Raw genomic sequence first — 15,775 nt, forward strand, 5'->3', positions numbered from 1 at the left:
ACTATAGCATATGACATAAGTATTCATACCCTCTACTATAACATGTAACATAAGTATTCATACCCTCTACTATAACATGTGACATAAGTATTCATACCCTCTACTATAACATCGTAACATAAGTATTCATACCCTCTACTATAACATGTAACATAAGTATTCATACCCTCTACTATGACATATGACATAAGTATTCATACCCTCTACTATAACACGTGACCTAAGTATTCATACCCTCTACTATAACACGTGACATAAGTATTCATACCCTCTACTATAACACGTGACATAAGTATTCATACCCTCTACTATAACATGTGACATAAGTATTCATACCCTCTTCTATGACGTGTGACATAAGTATTCATACCCTCTACTATAACATGTGACATAAGTATTCATACCCTCTACTATGACGTGTGACATAAGTATTCATACCCTCTACTATAACATGTAACATAAGTATTCAGACCCTCTACTATGACGTGTGACATAAGTATTCATACCCTCTACTATAACATGTGACATAAGTATTCATACCCTCTACTATAACATGTGACATAAGTATTCATACCCTCTACTATAACATGTAACATAAGTGTTCATACCCTCTACTATGATGTGTGACATGAGTATTCATACCCTCTACTATAACATGTGACATAAGTATTCATACCCTCTACTATAACATGTGACATAAGTTTTCATACCTAACATGACTTCTCTCCTGTCAGTAAGGCAGAAGCGAGTTTTTTCCGGAAGAAGATAAATGAGTTCCATGCGGCGTATCCGAAAGAATACGTTCCCTTCCATTCCCTCCACGTGGGCCCAGCAGCGAGCCAAGCCCTGGTGGTGGGTCCGGACGACTTTATTGTGGCCGTGGTCAGGTGAGGGACACGGGGGTCGTCTCCATTCGGTCTCTATATAAGTAATGACATTGTAGTGATGCAGCGGCCCGATCTTATTATTATTTTCCTCCATCTCAGCTCTCTGAACCGGCCTTTCGGCAGCACCATAATGACTCCGTCCGGCATCCTCCTCAACAGCCAAATCCTGGACTTTTCCTGGAGCAATAATAGCAGCAACCTGTCCTCTCCGAACCCCGTGAGTACAAACCACTGCACGGTAGAGAGGGAGACGTGTCCAGGGGCCCAGAAATCTGCCAGACCCCCTCTGTGCCCACCTCCTCCTCTGCCCCTCCTCCTTTACTCCTCCTCCTCTGCTTCTCCTCCTCCTCCTCCTCCTCCTCTTCACTTCTCCTCCTCTGCTACTCCTCCTCCTCCTCCTCTGCTTCTCCTCCTCTTGTCTTCTTCTCCTCCTCCTCTTCTCTTCTTCTCCTCCTCCTCTTCTCTTCTTCTCCTCCTCCTCTTCTCTTCTTCTCCTCCTTCTCCTCCTCCTCTTCTCTTCTTCTCCTCTTCCTCTTCTCCTCTTCTCCTCCTCCTCCTCTTCTCTTCTTCTCCTCTTCTCCTCCTCCTCTTCTCTTCTTCTCCTCTTCTCCTCCTCCTCCTTTTCTCCTCCTCCTCCTCCTCCTCCTCCTCCTCCTCCTCTTCTCCTCCTCCTCCTCTTCTTCTCCTCTTCTCCTCCTCCTCCTCCTCTTCTTCTCTTCTTCTCCTCCTCCTCCTCTTCTTCTCTTCTTCTCCTCTCCTCCTCCTCCTCCTCTTCTTCTTCTTCTCTTCTTCTCCTCCTCCTCTTCTTCTCTTCTTCTCCTCCTCCTCCTCCTCTTCTTCTCCTCCTCCTCCTCCTCCTCCTCCTCTTCTTCTCCTCTTCTCCTCCTCCTCTTCTCCTCCTCTTCTCCTCCTCTTCTCCTCCTCTTCTCCTCCTCTTCTCCTCCTCCTCTTCTTCTCCTCTTCTCCACCTCCTCCGCTTCTTCTCTTCTTCTCCTCCTCCTCCTCTTCTTCTCTCCTCCTCTTCTTCTCTTCTTCTCCTCCTCCTCCTCTTCTTCTCTTCTTCCCCTCTTCTCCTCCTCCTCTTCTCTTCTTCTTCTCTTCTCCTCCTCCTCTTCTCTTCTTCTCCTCTTCTCCTCCTCCTCTTCTTCTCTTCTTCTCCTCTTCTCCTCCTCCTTCTCCTCTTCTCCTCTTCTCCTTCTCCTCCTCCTCTTCTTCTCTTCTTCTCCTCTTCTCCTCCTCCTCTTCTTCTCTTCTTCTCTCCTCCTCCTCCTCCTCCTCCTCCTTCTCCTCCTCCTCCTCCTCCTCCTCCTCCTCTTCTCCTCCTCCTCCTCCTCCTCCTCCTCCTCCTCTTCTTCTTCTCCTCTTCTTCTCTTCTTCTTCTCCTCTTCTTCTCCTCTTCTTCTCCTCTTCTCCACCTCCTCCTCTTCTTCTCTTCTTCTCCTCCTCCTCCTCTTCTTCTCTCCTCCTCTTCTTCTCCACCTCCTCCTCTTCTTCTCTTCTTCTCCTCCTCCTCCTTTTCTTCTCTTCTCCTCTTCTTCTCCTCCTCCTCCTCCTCTTCTTCTCTCCTCCTCTTCTTCTCCTCTTCTCCACCTCCTCCTCTTCTTCTCTCCTCCTCTTCTTCTCCACCTCCTCCTCTTCTTCTCTTCTTCTCCTCCTCCTCCTCTTCTTCTCTTCTCCTCTTCTTCTCCTCCTCCTCCTCTTCTTCTCTTCTCCTCTTCTTCTCCTCCTCCTTCTCTTCTTCTCTTCTTCTCCTCTTCTCCTCCTCCTCCTCCCCCTCCTCTTCTTCTTCTCCTCCTCCTCCTCCTCTTCTTCTCTTCTTCTCCTCTTCTCCTCCTCCTCCTCCTCTTCTTCTCTTCTTCTCTCCTTCTCCTCTTCTTCTCCTCTTCTTCTCCTCTTCTCCTTCTCCTCTTTTCCTCCTCTTCTTCTCCTCTTCTTCTCCTCTTCTTCTCCTCTTCTTCTCCTCTTCTCCTCCTCCTCTTCTTCTCCTCTTCTCCACCTCCTCCTCTTCTTCTCTTCTTCTCCTCCTCCTCCTCTTCTTCTCTTCTCCTCTTCTTCTCCTCCTCCTCCTCTTCTTCTCTTCTTCTCCTCTTCTCCTCCTCCTCTTCTTCTTCTCTTCTTCTCCTCCTCCTCTTCTTCTCCTCTTCTCCTCCTCCTCCTCCTCTTCTTCTCTTCTTCTCCTCTTCTCCTCCTCCTCCTCTTCTTCTCTTCTTCTCCTCTTCTCCTCCTCCTCCTCTTCTTCTCTTCTTCTCCTCCTCCTCCTCTTCTTCTCTTCTCCTCTCCTTCTCCTCCTCCTCCTCTTCTTCTCTTCTTTACCATTGGCAGTGCTCTATCGCCATAAGGGTATGTTCATACTACAGAGTGTGAATGGAATCTCTTCTCGCTGAATTCAGTGAGTGGAGATTCAGACTGGCAGCCGGGAGTGGCGGTAGGACCGTGTGGCACTGAGCCGTGGACTTCTGCGCAAAGAATGAACATGTTCTTTCTTTGCGCTGAACAATTTCAGCGGCGGAATTGTCCATCGCTAAAATTCTGCAGTGTGAACGGGTCTCGTGGAGACCCATTCACACTAATGTTAAGTTCACAACGCGGAATTCCGTAGTGTCAACATACCCTGAAGAAGAATGGGGGACTTGATCCTGGTCGGGGTCCCAGTGCTGGTGCCCCCAGTGTTGTTCCACTCACCTGGCAAAAAGAGACTTATAGGGAGGAGATGAGTTACTGCAGAGAGGTCCTTGTTCAGCTTTATTCCCTCTGAAGATGATGATAAACTCCTTCGAGGAGATGAAGAACTATCTAATGACACATATGCCACAGTTCACCCAAATTCTTCGCAAAAAATAAATAAATAAACGCAAAAAGCTAAATCTTCTTAATACCCCCCTTTATGTTCTGTAGAGGAGAAGCTGTTACGCTTTGGATAAAAAGACTTTCTTACACAATAGATGGGATCAGATCCTTAGAGTGCAGACGATTTAACCCTATATGCGCCGGCACCGTACGGTATCACTCATGAATTTACATCATAGCATTCGCTGTTCTCCCTTTACTTATTTTGTTTGCAGCAAAACATTGTTGAACCGGGGAAGAGGCCTCTGTCTTTTCTGCTGCCCACGGTGGTGAGACCGGCACACGGGCTTTGTGGAACGTACCTGTCTCTTGGTGGATCCAATGGGGAGCGAGCGTTGTCTGGCATCACCCAGGTATGGTTTACTTGTGTGTGGCCGCCGTACGGCTATGTTCACACGGTGGAATATTTGTGGAACGCCAGCCTGTTAATCCTCACGGCTGAAGCCGGAATCTGGATTTCTATGGCAGAAACATGCCGTGGATGTTTCTACTGTGGAAATTCTGCCGCATGCACATTGATTTACCTTTCAGGGACAGTGTGGATCCTCTGGAGGAGGCAGATGGGCCTTTTGCAGCTCAAAAATTCAGTCGTGGGAACATGACCTAAGACCAGCACATAGTGCGGTGCAATAAACATACAGATGGCACTGCACAGTATAAGGGCCTGTGCACACTACGGAATGTCCATCCACGTTCATGGCAAAGCATTTCCGGGTGCAATTCTGCCGCAATTCTGCAGTGTGCACAATGGAAGACTGCAGCACCAGAATATCAGTAGTGCAGTGTGTATCAAATAGTGTGCTTCCATCTGTTACAAAACTACAACTCCCAGCATGCCCGGACAGCCAACGGCTGTCTGCCCCCTTTAGAGGATCCACACTATCTCTGAAAGTTAAATCAAGGATTCCCTCTCATTCCCCTCTCGTTAATTATTTGTGTTAACTAACAATTGAACAAATGCCTAGTGAGTATATAACCTATAGACCAATGTTTTCTAATCAGTGTGTCTCCGGCTGTTGCAAAACTACAACTCCCAGCATGCCCGGACAGCCAACGGCTGTCCGGGCATGCTGGGAATTGTAGTTTTGCAACAGCTGGAGGCACCCTGGTTGGAAAACACTGTCTTAGAGAAAACTCAAAACATGCTCGGAAAGCCAAAGGCTGCTGAATTAAGAGGAAAGCCCTGATTAACCTTTCAGGGACATTGTGAATCCTAGTGAGGAGGCATACAGGCCTTTGGCTGCCCTGGCATGCTGGGAGTTTTAGTTTTGCAACAACTGGTGGGCCTCAGTTTGGAGACCACTGCACTAAGTATTAAGACTAGAGGAAAGCCTTGATTTACCTTTCAGGGACAGTGTGAATCCTTTTGAGGAGGCAAACAGGCCTTTGGCTGTCCAGGCATGCTGGGAGTTGTAGTGTTGAAACAGCTGGAGATATTCTGTTTGGAAAAACACTGCCGTACTGTGCACTGGCCCTTACTGTTCATCCAGTGTTGTTTATTTATTCAGGCTCCATTTTCTCTTCCGTATTTTATCGCTAACATATTTCTTCCCGTGTTTTTCCCCTCAGGTTCTCCTAAACGTCTTATCATTTAATAGGAATCTAAGTGACAGCGTATCCCAGGGGCGACTCCATCCCGATCTCCAGACCAATCTCCTGCAGATTGACAGTGAGTCTATTGGAATCAGCTGCAGTAACACACACTGCCTATGAGAGGCGCCCTCCAGCATGCATGAAACAACACTTAAAGGGGTTGTCCAGATTTTTAAAAAGCGCAACTTCTTTCTTGCTAAAACAGCGCCTCTCCTGTTCACAGGTTGTGTCCGGTATTGCTGCTCAGCTCCATTGGAGTTAATGGGACTGAGCTGCAGTACCTAATACGACCCGTGGACAGGAATGGTGCTGTTTTTGCAAAAAAGAAGTTGTGTTCTTCTAATCCAACAACCCCTTTAAAAACTCATGACGGAGGTTTTGATTGTGGGGTCCGGGCACTGAACTGCCCCCTGATTATTATAAGGAGGAGCCAAAGCGCTCGCTTGTGTAAAAATGAAGCTGCAGAAGCGAACAGTGTGTTGTCCTCGCGGCGTACGGATGTATTCTGCGAGGACAACACACTGATCGCTTCTGGCGCTTCATTTTAGCCATCACTCAGGGGGAATCTCAGCACCCGGACCCCAAATAATCAAATACTAAAACATAGCTGTATTTGCCCCCCCCGTCCACAGGTTGTGTACGGTATTGCACTTCAGTTCCATTGAAGTGAATAGGGCCAAGTTGTAATACCGCACACAACCTGAGGACATGGGGGGCGCTGTTTGCCATGTGCTTTGCATCAGTCCTTCCGGCTGTATAATTGCATCCTCTGTTATCAGGTGACTTCCCAGAAAACGACACCGAGGACCTGGAATCCAGAGGACATCAGGTGGACCGGACGCCCATCTTGTCCTTGGTGCATGGACTGCGCAGGAGTAATGACCTCATTATCGGCATTAAGGACCCTCGCAGCGTAGACGCAGAAGCCGCCACCATTTTGTGAACTCGGACCCGAATGTACTAAGTATCCCGGACACTCTGGCCACGCCGCCCCTCTGGACTTTTTCTAACGGGTTTTTAAGGGGTATTTTCACCTTTCGCCATTACACACCGATGACCAAACATGAGGGGATATCTTCTCCATAGGACGCCAGGAACGGATTGTGGAGCGCCTACGTTAGTTTGGCTCCGAAAAAGGAAACGGGGAAAAAACGGGAAATGAATAGGAAAACTAAAAATTTTAAAATTAAGATAAAAAAATTGTTGTTCGAGGAGAAACGTTTGTGCAGAAATCTGAAGAAATGTCTTAATTCTGCTCCATTTCCACCTATGGACGAGCCGGAGGCCGGGATTTGGCTGCAGGGGAGGGACTCCGCTTGTCCCTCCGGGTCTCCTCGGCTTTTCATTCAGAAAAGTTATTTATTTCATGTGAATTAGCACTTATGGGGGAAACTAATCAGACACCTCCGGAGATATTTATGGAGGAACTTATTATTTTTTATTTTTTTACTATTTGGATTAAGGTTAAAAAAAACATTAGGGTGTGTTTCCTTTTTTATTTAATTTATTTTTTCTTCTCTCCTTTAACTGCCGAAGTTATCCTAGGTGGTAGGGATGTCCCAATACCATTTTTAGGGAATTCCTCCTATCAAGTAGATGCCCTCATTAAGTTGTTTTCCTCAATAATTCTCCTCCAACAGAAAATAATAATAATCCCTCTCACCTTCCCTCTGCTCCTGAAGGACCTTCTCCTCTGCTCTGTTAGTGGTCAAGGACCTTCTCCTCTGCTCTGTTAGTGGTGAAGGACCTTCTCCTCCGATCTGTTAGTGGTGAAGGACCTTCTCCTCTGCTCTGTTAGTGGTCAAGGGCCTTCTCCTCTGCTCTGTTAGTGGTGAAGGCCTTCTCCTCTGCTCTGTTACTGGTGAAGGCCTTCTCCTCTGCTCTGCTCTGTTAGTGGTGAAGGGCCTTCTCCTCTGCTCTGTTAGTGGTCAAGGACCTTTTCCTTTGCTCTGTTACTGATGAAGAACCTTCTCCTCCGCTTTGTTAGTGGTGGAGGACCTTCTCCTTCACTCTGTTACTGATGAAGGACCTTCTCAGCTCTTTTACTGTTGAAGGACCTTCTCCTCTGCTCCTTTAGTGGTGAAGGACATTCTTTTCTGCACTGTTAGTTGTGAAGGACCTTCTTCTTTGCTCTGTTACAGGTAAAGAACCTTCTCCTCCACTCTTTTAGTGGTGAAGGACCTTCTCCTCAGCTCTGTTACTTGTGAAGGACCCTCTCCTCAGCTCTGTTAGTTGTGAAGGACCTTCTCCTCAGCTCTGTTACTGGTGAAGGACCTTCTTTGCTCTGTTACAGGTGAAGAACCTTCTCCTCCACTCTTTTAGTGGTGAAGGACCTTCTCCTCAGCTCTGTTACTTGTGAAGGACCTTCTCCTCAGCTCTGTTACTGGTGAAGGACTTCTCTGCTCTGTTACTGGTGAAGAACCTTCTTCTCTGCTCTGTTACAGGTGCAGGACCTTTTTCCTTAGCTCTTTTACTGGTGAAGGACCTTCTTCTTCGCTCTGTTACTGGTGAAGGACCTTCTCCTCTGATCTGTTACTGGTGAAGGACCTTCTCCTCCGATCTGTTAGTGGTGAAGGACCTTCTCCTCCGATCTGTTAATGGTGAAGGACCTTCTCCTCTGCTCTTTTAGTGGTGAAGGACCTTCTCCTCTGCTCTTTTAGTGGTGAAGGACCTTCTCCTCCGCTCTGTTACTGGTGAAGGACCTACTTTTCCACTCTGTTACTGGTGAAGGACCTTCTCCTCTGCTCTGTTACTGGTGAAGGACCTTCTCCTCTGCTCTGTTACTGGTGAAGGACCTTCTTTTCTGCTCTGTTAGTGGTGAAGAACCTTCTCCTCTGCTCTGTTATTGGTGCAGGACCTTTGTCTTAGCTCTTTTACTGGTGAAGTACCTTCTCCTTCGTTCTGTTACTGGTGACGGACCTTCTCCTCTGATCTGTTAGTGGTATAGGACCTTCTCCTTGTTACGCTGAGCGCTCCGGGCACCCTGCTTACCTCGGTGCGCTCACAGCGTGTGTCCCCAGGCAGCGCTCCGGTCACCCGGTCTCGGCGTGCGTGTCCCGCTCTATAGGGCGCGCGCGTGCCGGGACTCTTAAATTTAATGGGCCAGTGCATCACAGTACCATCTCCTCCCACAGCTTCCTGACGGATCTTAGTGCCCTAGAGAAAGCGTTTGTGTGTATTCCCTGCCTGTTGCTGAACCTGTTGCTATTGACTACCGCCTGAGAACCGTTGCCGCCTGCCCTGACCTTTTGCTACGTCTGACCTCGCCTCTGCCGGATCCTATTGTACCTTGCCTCATCTCAGCAGCCAGAGAGGTTGAGCCACTACTGGGTGGAACGACCCTGGGGTTACCTGCCGCAGCAAGACCATCCCGCCTTGTGGCGGGCTCTTGTGAAAACCAGTAACTCCTTAGACTCCATTCCCCTGGTACAGCCCACGTCATCTCCTCTCTGGCACAGCAGATCCACCTCCTGCTCCTGCTAGCTCCTGCCAGTCCGGATCCTGACAGTAAGATCCGGCCATGGATCCCACTGAGGTGCCTCTACCTAGCCTCTCGGATCTCACGTCCATTGTGGCCCAGCAGTCGCAGCAGATTACCCACCAAGGTCAACAGCTGGCTCAGTTGACCGCCATGTTTCAGCAACTCCTGCCAGCTCAGCAGCAACCGTCACCCCCACCTGCACCTGCTTCACCACCACTGCCATCTCCAGCTCCAGAATCCGCTTGTCCATGCCAGCCAAGTATGACGTGATCCCAAGCTGTGACGCGGATTTTTGTCGCAATGCTCCCTCCATCTTGAGATGTTGGACGACCAGTTTTCCTCTGAGCGTGCCAAGGTGGCGTTTGTAGTCAGCCTGCTCTCTGGGAAGGCCCTGGCCTGGGCTACACCTCTTTTGGATCGCAAGGATCCTGCCACTGCAAGTGTCCAGAGTTTCTTCCGGGAATTCCGGAGTGTCTTTGAGGAGCCAGCCCGGGTTTCCTCTGCAGAGACTGCATTACTGAACTTGACCCAGGGAAGTTCTTCAGTGGGCGATTACGCCATCCGTTTCCATACCCTTGCTTCTGAACTCTCCTGGAATAATGAGGCACTCTGTGCCACATTCAAGAAAGGCTTATCCAGCGATATAAAGGATGTCTTAGCCGCACGAGAAATGCCTACCTCCCTGGGTGACCTCATCCACTTGGCCACCAGGATTGATTTGCGTTTCGCTGAGAGACGGGAGGAACTTCTTCAGGAAAAGGGAAATGTTCACCCCAGACGCTATCCTCGTTTGGCTCCTGTCCTCCTGCATCCACCGCAACCCTCTACTGGGCCTCCCGCCGAGGTAGCCATGCCGGTGGATCGGTCTCGCCTGACCACTCAAGAGAGGAACCGCCGCAGAAACGAGAACCTCTGTTTGTACTGTGCTAGTACAGAGCACTTCCTAAAAGACTGTTCTCTCCGTCCACCGCGCCAGGGAAACGCGCGCACCCTAGTTAACGTTAGACAGGCGTTTCTAGGTGTGAATACCACCTTTCCACGGCTTACTGTATCCGTGCGGATTTCAGTATCTTCCAAGACATCCTTTGCTGCCACCGCCTTTCTGGATTCCGGCTCCGCCGGTAACTTCATAGACGCCTCGCTGGTCAGCAAGTTCAACATCCCTGTGGTTCGTGTGCAAAAGTCCTTCTTCATCTCTGCTGTCAATGGAGAGAGACTTGACGGCACTGTGCAGTTTCGTACTCAGCCCCTCTAGATGGATATTGGAGTCCTGCATTCAGAGAAATTGGAGTTCTATGTGTTACCTCACTGCACCTCTGAACTTCTTTTAGGACTGCCTTGGCTCCAGCGCCATTGTCCTATTCTGGATTGGTCCTCCGGAGAGGTCCGAAGGTGGGGTTCTTCTTGTTTCGGCAGATGTTTCAAGCCGGTTCAAGCCAAGTTTGCACCTATTGTCTCCTCGTCCTCCAGGCCTGCCTGAACCATATATGGACTCTGCGGACGTTTTCTGTAAGAAACAAGCAGAGGTGTTGCCTCCACACGGGCCATATGACTGCCCCATTGACTTGCAGCCTGGTACCACTCCGCCTAGGGGAAGAATCTTCCCTCTTTCTCCTCCAGAGACTCTTGCCATGTCTGAATACATTCAGGAGAATTTACAGAGAGGGTTTATCAGGAAATCCTCCTCTCCAGCCGGAGCTGGATTCTTTTTTGTTACCAAGAAAGACGGCACTCATCGGCCGTGCATTGATTATTGGGGACTTAACAGCATTACCATCAAGAACCGTTACACTCTTCCCCTGATTGCTGAACTTTTTGACCGTCTACAAGGCTCCAAGTTCTTCACTTAGAGGGGCCTACAATCTTATTCGAATTCGAGAGGGTGACGAATGGAAGACCGATTTTAATACCCGAGATGGTCATTTTGAGTATCTGGTCATGCCCTTCGGACTCTGCAATGCACCTGCCGTCTTCTAAGACTTCGTTAATGACATTTTCAGAGACCTGCGCTACACCTGTGTGGTAGTATACCTAGATGACATGCGTGTGCATGTCCGTCTTGTACTTTCCTGTCTGAGGAAGAATCATCGTCTGTATGCTAAATTTGAAAAGTGCCAGTTTGATCGTACCAGCCTTCCCTTCCTGGGGTACATGATTTCTTCCAAGGGTCTTCAAATGGATCCTGACAAGCTTTCTGCAGTCCTGGACTAGCCTTGTCCCTCTGGCCTATGGGCCATACAGCGATTTCTAGGTTTCGCTAACTACTACAGACAGTTCACTTACGTATCTCCCCTTCGTCGCCTGAAAGTACTAAAGTGGGGACATTCTTCCTTGCTGGCCGGTCATCCCGGTATCCGGAAGACCCTTCTTCTCATCTCCAGACAGTATTGGTGGCCGTCCATGGAGAGGGTCGTAACTGAGTTTGTCCAAGCTTGTGCAGTCTGCGCCCAGGACAAGACTCCATGCCTGAAACCAGCCGGTTTGCTCCACCCTCTCCCAGTTCCTGAGACTCCATGGTCTCATATCGCCATGGACTTTGTCACCGATCTGCCACCCTCTCATGGCAAGACTGTTGTTTGGGTGGTGGTGGACCGTTTCTCCAAAATGGCACACTTCGTTCCCTTGTCTTCTCTCCCTTCTGCGCCTCAGCTGGTGAGACAGTTCCTTAGCCACATCTTTCGCCTCCATGGACTACCAACCCATATTGTATCCAACAGAGGGGTTCAGTTTGTCTCAATATTCTGGAGAGCTTTCTGTGGACAACTAAAGATAAAGCTGGACTTCTCATCTTCTTACCATCCTCAGTCCAACGGACAAGTGGAACGCATCAATCAGATTTTGGGAGACTATCTACGGCACTTTGTCTCTTCCCGCCAGGATGATTGGGTGGATCTCCTACCATGAGCAGAGTTCTCCTACAACCACAAATAATCTTCTGCCACTTCTAAGTCTCTTTTCTTTGTGGTGTATGGCCGCCACCCTTTGCCGCCTTTGCCTTTGTCTACTTCCTCCGGAGTCCCAGCTGTGGACGAATTAGTACGGGACTTTTCTGCCATTTGGCGAGAGACTCGTCTCTCTCTTCTCCAGGCCTCTGCCCGCATGAAAATCCACGCCGACAAGAAACGTCCGGCCCCTCCAGTTTTCGTCCCAGGAGACAAGGTGTGGTTGTCCGCCAAATTTGTACATTTTAAGATCCCAAGTTATAAATTGGGCCCCCGCTACTTGGGTCCTTACAAGGTCAAGAAAAGGATCAACCCTGTGTCCTATCAACTCCATCTCCCTCCATCTCTCCCGATTTCCAACAGCTTCCTTGTGTCTCATTCTGAAACCTGCCGTATTTAATCGCTACTCCCCCAAGGATCTTCCTCCTACCCCAGTCTCTGGTACCTCAGATGTCTTTTCCGTTAAACAAATCTTGGCCGTTAAATCAGTCAGGGGAAAGAAATTTTTTCTGGTTGACTGGGACGGCTGCGGTCCTGAGGAGAGATCTTGGGAGCCAGAGAAGAACATCCTGGACGGCAGTCTCATTCTCAAGTTCTTGGGTACCAAATAGAGCGGGAGACCTCGGTGCGCTCACAGCGTGTGTCCCCAGGCAGCGCTCCGGTCACCCGGTCTCGGCGTGCGCGTCCCCACTCTATAGGGCGTGCGCGTGCCGGAACTCTTAAATTTAAAGGGCCAGTGCATCAGTGATTGGTGCCTGGTCCAAAGTGGTTAATCTAGGGTTAAAGGTTCTGCTTTGACTTAATTAGGCCTACACCTGTGCACTGCCTATAAGTACCATCTCCTCCCACAGCTTCCTGCGGATCTTTGTTGCCTTAGTGCCCTAGAGAAAGCGTTTGTGTGTATTCCCTGCCTGTTGCTGAACCCCTTGCTATTGACTACCGCCTGAGAACCGTTGCCGCCTGCCCTGGCCATTTGCTACATCTGACTTGGCCTGTGCCTGATCCTCTTGTACCTTGCCTCATCTCCGCTGCCAGAGAGGTTGAGTCGCTACTGGGTGGAACGACCTGGGGGTTACCTGCCGCAGCAAGACCATCCCGCTTTGCGGCGGGCTCTGGTGAAAACCAGTAACTCCTTAGACTCCGTTCCCCTGGTACAGCCCACGTCATCTCCTCTCTGGCACAGCGGATCCACCTCCTGCTCCTGCCAGCTCCTGCCAGTCCGGATCCTGACACTCCTCCACTCTATTAGTGGTGAAGGACCTTCTTCTCTGCTCTGTTACTGGTGAAGGACCTTCTCCTCTGCTCTGTTAGTGGTGAATGATCTTCTCCTCCGATCTGTTCCTGGTGAAGAACCTTCTCCTCTGCTCTGTTCCTGGTGAAGAACCTTCTCCTCTGTTCTGTTACTGGTGAAGGACCTTCTTCTCAGCTCTGTAAGTGGTGAAGGACCTTCTCCTACGCTTTGTTACAGGTAAAGGACCTTCTCCTCCACTCTTACTGGTGAAGGACCTACTTTTCCACTCTGTTAGTGGTGAAGGACCTTCTCCTATGCTCTGTTACTGGTGAAGGACCTTTTCCTCTGCTCTGTTACTGGTGAAGGGCCTTCTCCTCAGCTCTGTTACTGGTGAAGAACTTTTTTCTCCACTCTGCTAGTGGTGAAGGACCTTCTTTTCTGCTCTGTTAGTTGTGAAGGACCTTCTTCTTTGCTCTGTTACAGGTGAAGAACCTTCTCCTCCACTCTGTTAGTGGTGAAGGACCTTCTCCTTCACTCTGTTACTGGTGAAGGACCTTCTCCTCAGCTCTGTTACTTGTGAAGGACCTTCTCTTCAGCTCTGTTACTGGTGAAGGACCTTCTCCGATCTGTTACTGGTGAAGGACCTTCTTCTCTGCTCTGTTACTGGTGAAGGACCTTCTTCTCTGCTCTGTTAGTGGTGAAGGCCTTCTCCTCTGCTCTGTTACTGGTGAAGGACCTTCTTCTCTGCTCTGTTAGTGGTGAAGGACCTTCTTCTCTGCTCTGTTACTTGTGAAGGACCTTCTCTTCAGCTCTGTTACTGGTGAAGGACCTTCTCTGCTCTGTTAGTGGTGAAGGACCTTCTCTGCTCTGTTACTGGGGAAGGACCTTCTTCTCTGCTCTGTTAGTGGTGAAGGACCTTCTTCTCTGCTCTGTTAGTGGTGAAGGACCTTCTCCTCAGCTCTGTTAGTGGTGAAGGACCTTCTTCTCTGCTCTGTTAGTGGTGAAGGACCTTCTCCTCAGCTCTGTTACTGGTGAAGAACCTTCTCCTCCACTCTGTTACTGGTGCAGGACCTTTTCCTTAGCTCTTTTGCTGGTGAAGGACCTTCTCCTCCGATCTGTCACTGTTGAAGGACCTTCTCCTGCACCCTAGCACATCGCATAATGGAGTGAATGATGAACAGGGTGTAGAATGGGAGCGTTTTTTATTTTTATGAAAGGGACCTGTATCGGTATTGGTTCATCCCTACTGGTAGGGTTTGGGGTCATTCACTGGAAATATTTGTAGGGTAGTTTTTGGTTATTTTTCCGCACCTGTCACAATGATGATCACTGTGTAACAAAAGGTTATTGTGAACACCTCAAACACCCGTGTGGTCTTATTAACGAATCCGGTTGGTATTTGCACATTGTATGGGGTGGTTATAGGAGTATACATGTTACTGTGCGATATTAGGGGCAGTCATCAAGATCTGTCTACGTGGTAGACATTGTTCTGCATTGAGAGAGATTGGACACCAAAGTCCAGTGGTCTCCAAACTGTAGACCTCCAACTGTTGCAAAACTTCAACTCCCAGCATGCCTAGAGAGCCAACCGCTGTCCGTGCATGCTGGGAGTTGTAGTTTTGTAACAGCTGGAGGCACCCTGGTTGGGAAACACTGTCCTAGAGACAACTTCCAGCATGCCTGGACAGACAAAGGCTTCTGAGATAAGAGGGAAGCCTTGATTTATCTTATAGGGACAGTGTCTATCCTCTGGAGGGGGCAGACAGACCTTTGGCTATCCGGACATGCCGGAAGTTGTAGTTTGTAACAGCTGAAGGCCCCCATTCTTTGGGAAACACTGTCTTAGGGACAATTCATAGCATTCCCCGACAGCCAAAAGCTGCTGAGATAAGAGGAAAGCCTTGATTTACTTTTCATGGGCTGTGTGGATCCTCTGGGGGAGGTAGACAGGCTGTTGGCTGTCCAGGCATGCTGGGTGTTGTAGTTTTCTACACTTTGGAGACCTCTGACATGGTCTGTAGATCCTGCCACAAAATGGGCGAATAACATGTTGCTTTGCTCGGTGCCATTACTTGTCCGGACAGGGAACATGCATATAGAATAACCTTGTGCCAAATGTAAGATCCCTGTTCTGCATGAATCCAGATTCTAGATCTGATCGTCTTAAATCTTCTGTGATCATGAATTCGCTTTCAGCCGCTGCAGAGGACGAAACGCTCGGGTTGTCTGTGGCTTCTAAATTCTTGCGATCTGTGTTCCCAAATCTATAAAAAATATATGTATTGAAAATCGACATTGAGTCTGTGTCTGACGTTTATTTAATGTCTCTGGGGGCCCTTGGAGAAAGGGCCCCGCCCCCCCCCCCCCCCCCTTATCCCATTGCTATAGGGGGTGAAGACCTTTATAGAACCAACTTCTCAAGAGGCGATTCCATCACTGAAACCACTTCCTGACGCTGCCGACATTTCCCATGAATCCTTTGGCTTTGCAGAGAGAGTGGGCGGAGTCTCATCACTGCTGGAGGTCACCCGGGTGAACGCATTAGACTCAGAAGTGGGTTGGGGTCAGTGCACTTGGGGGTGTTCACTGTCATCTGAGGGTTTAGTCTGTTTACTCGTTAAATGTTACTGTATCATGTCACTGGTTTATTATATTTTGAGTGCGATTAAATCAAAGAAAATATAGCACTATATATCCTGATCCCATAGAGATAGCAGCAGTATACAGATAGAGCTGGAGGGGAGGTGTATAACAACTATATATCCTGATCCCATAGAGATAGCAGCAGTAT

General features: G+C 49.0%; 1 protein-coding gene across 1 annotated transcript in view; it reads left to right on the forward strand.

Moving 5' to 3' along the window:
- GGT7 (gamma-glutamyltransferase 7) overlaps positions 1-15,277 on the forward strand; it is a gene marked incomplete in the record, with an annotated part of 81,524 nt that extends 66,247 nt beyond the window's left edge. The window contains 5 exon segments of the mRNA XM_056547542.1: positions 735-887; positions 987-1,104; positions 3,950-4,087; positions 5,304-5,403; positions 6,107-15,277. Of these exon segments, the coding sequence (XP_056403517.1) occupies positions 735-887; positions 987-1,104; positions 3,950-4,087; positions 5,304-5,403; positions 6,107-6,270 (673 nt within the window).
- Between the last annotated feature and the right edge of the window lie 498 nt (positions 15,278-15,775).

Source organism: Hyla sarda, chromosome 12 (genome assembly GCF_029499605.1).
Source record: "Hyla sarda isolate aHylSar1 chromosome 12, aHylSar1.hap1, whole genome shotgun sequence".
Lineage (NCBI taxonomy): Eukaryota > Metazoa > Chordata > Amphibia > Anura > Hylidae > Hyla > Hyla sarda.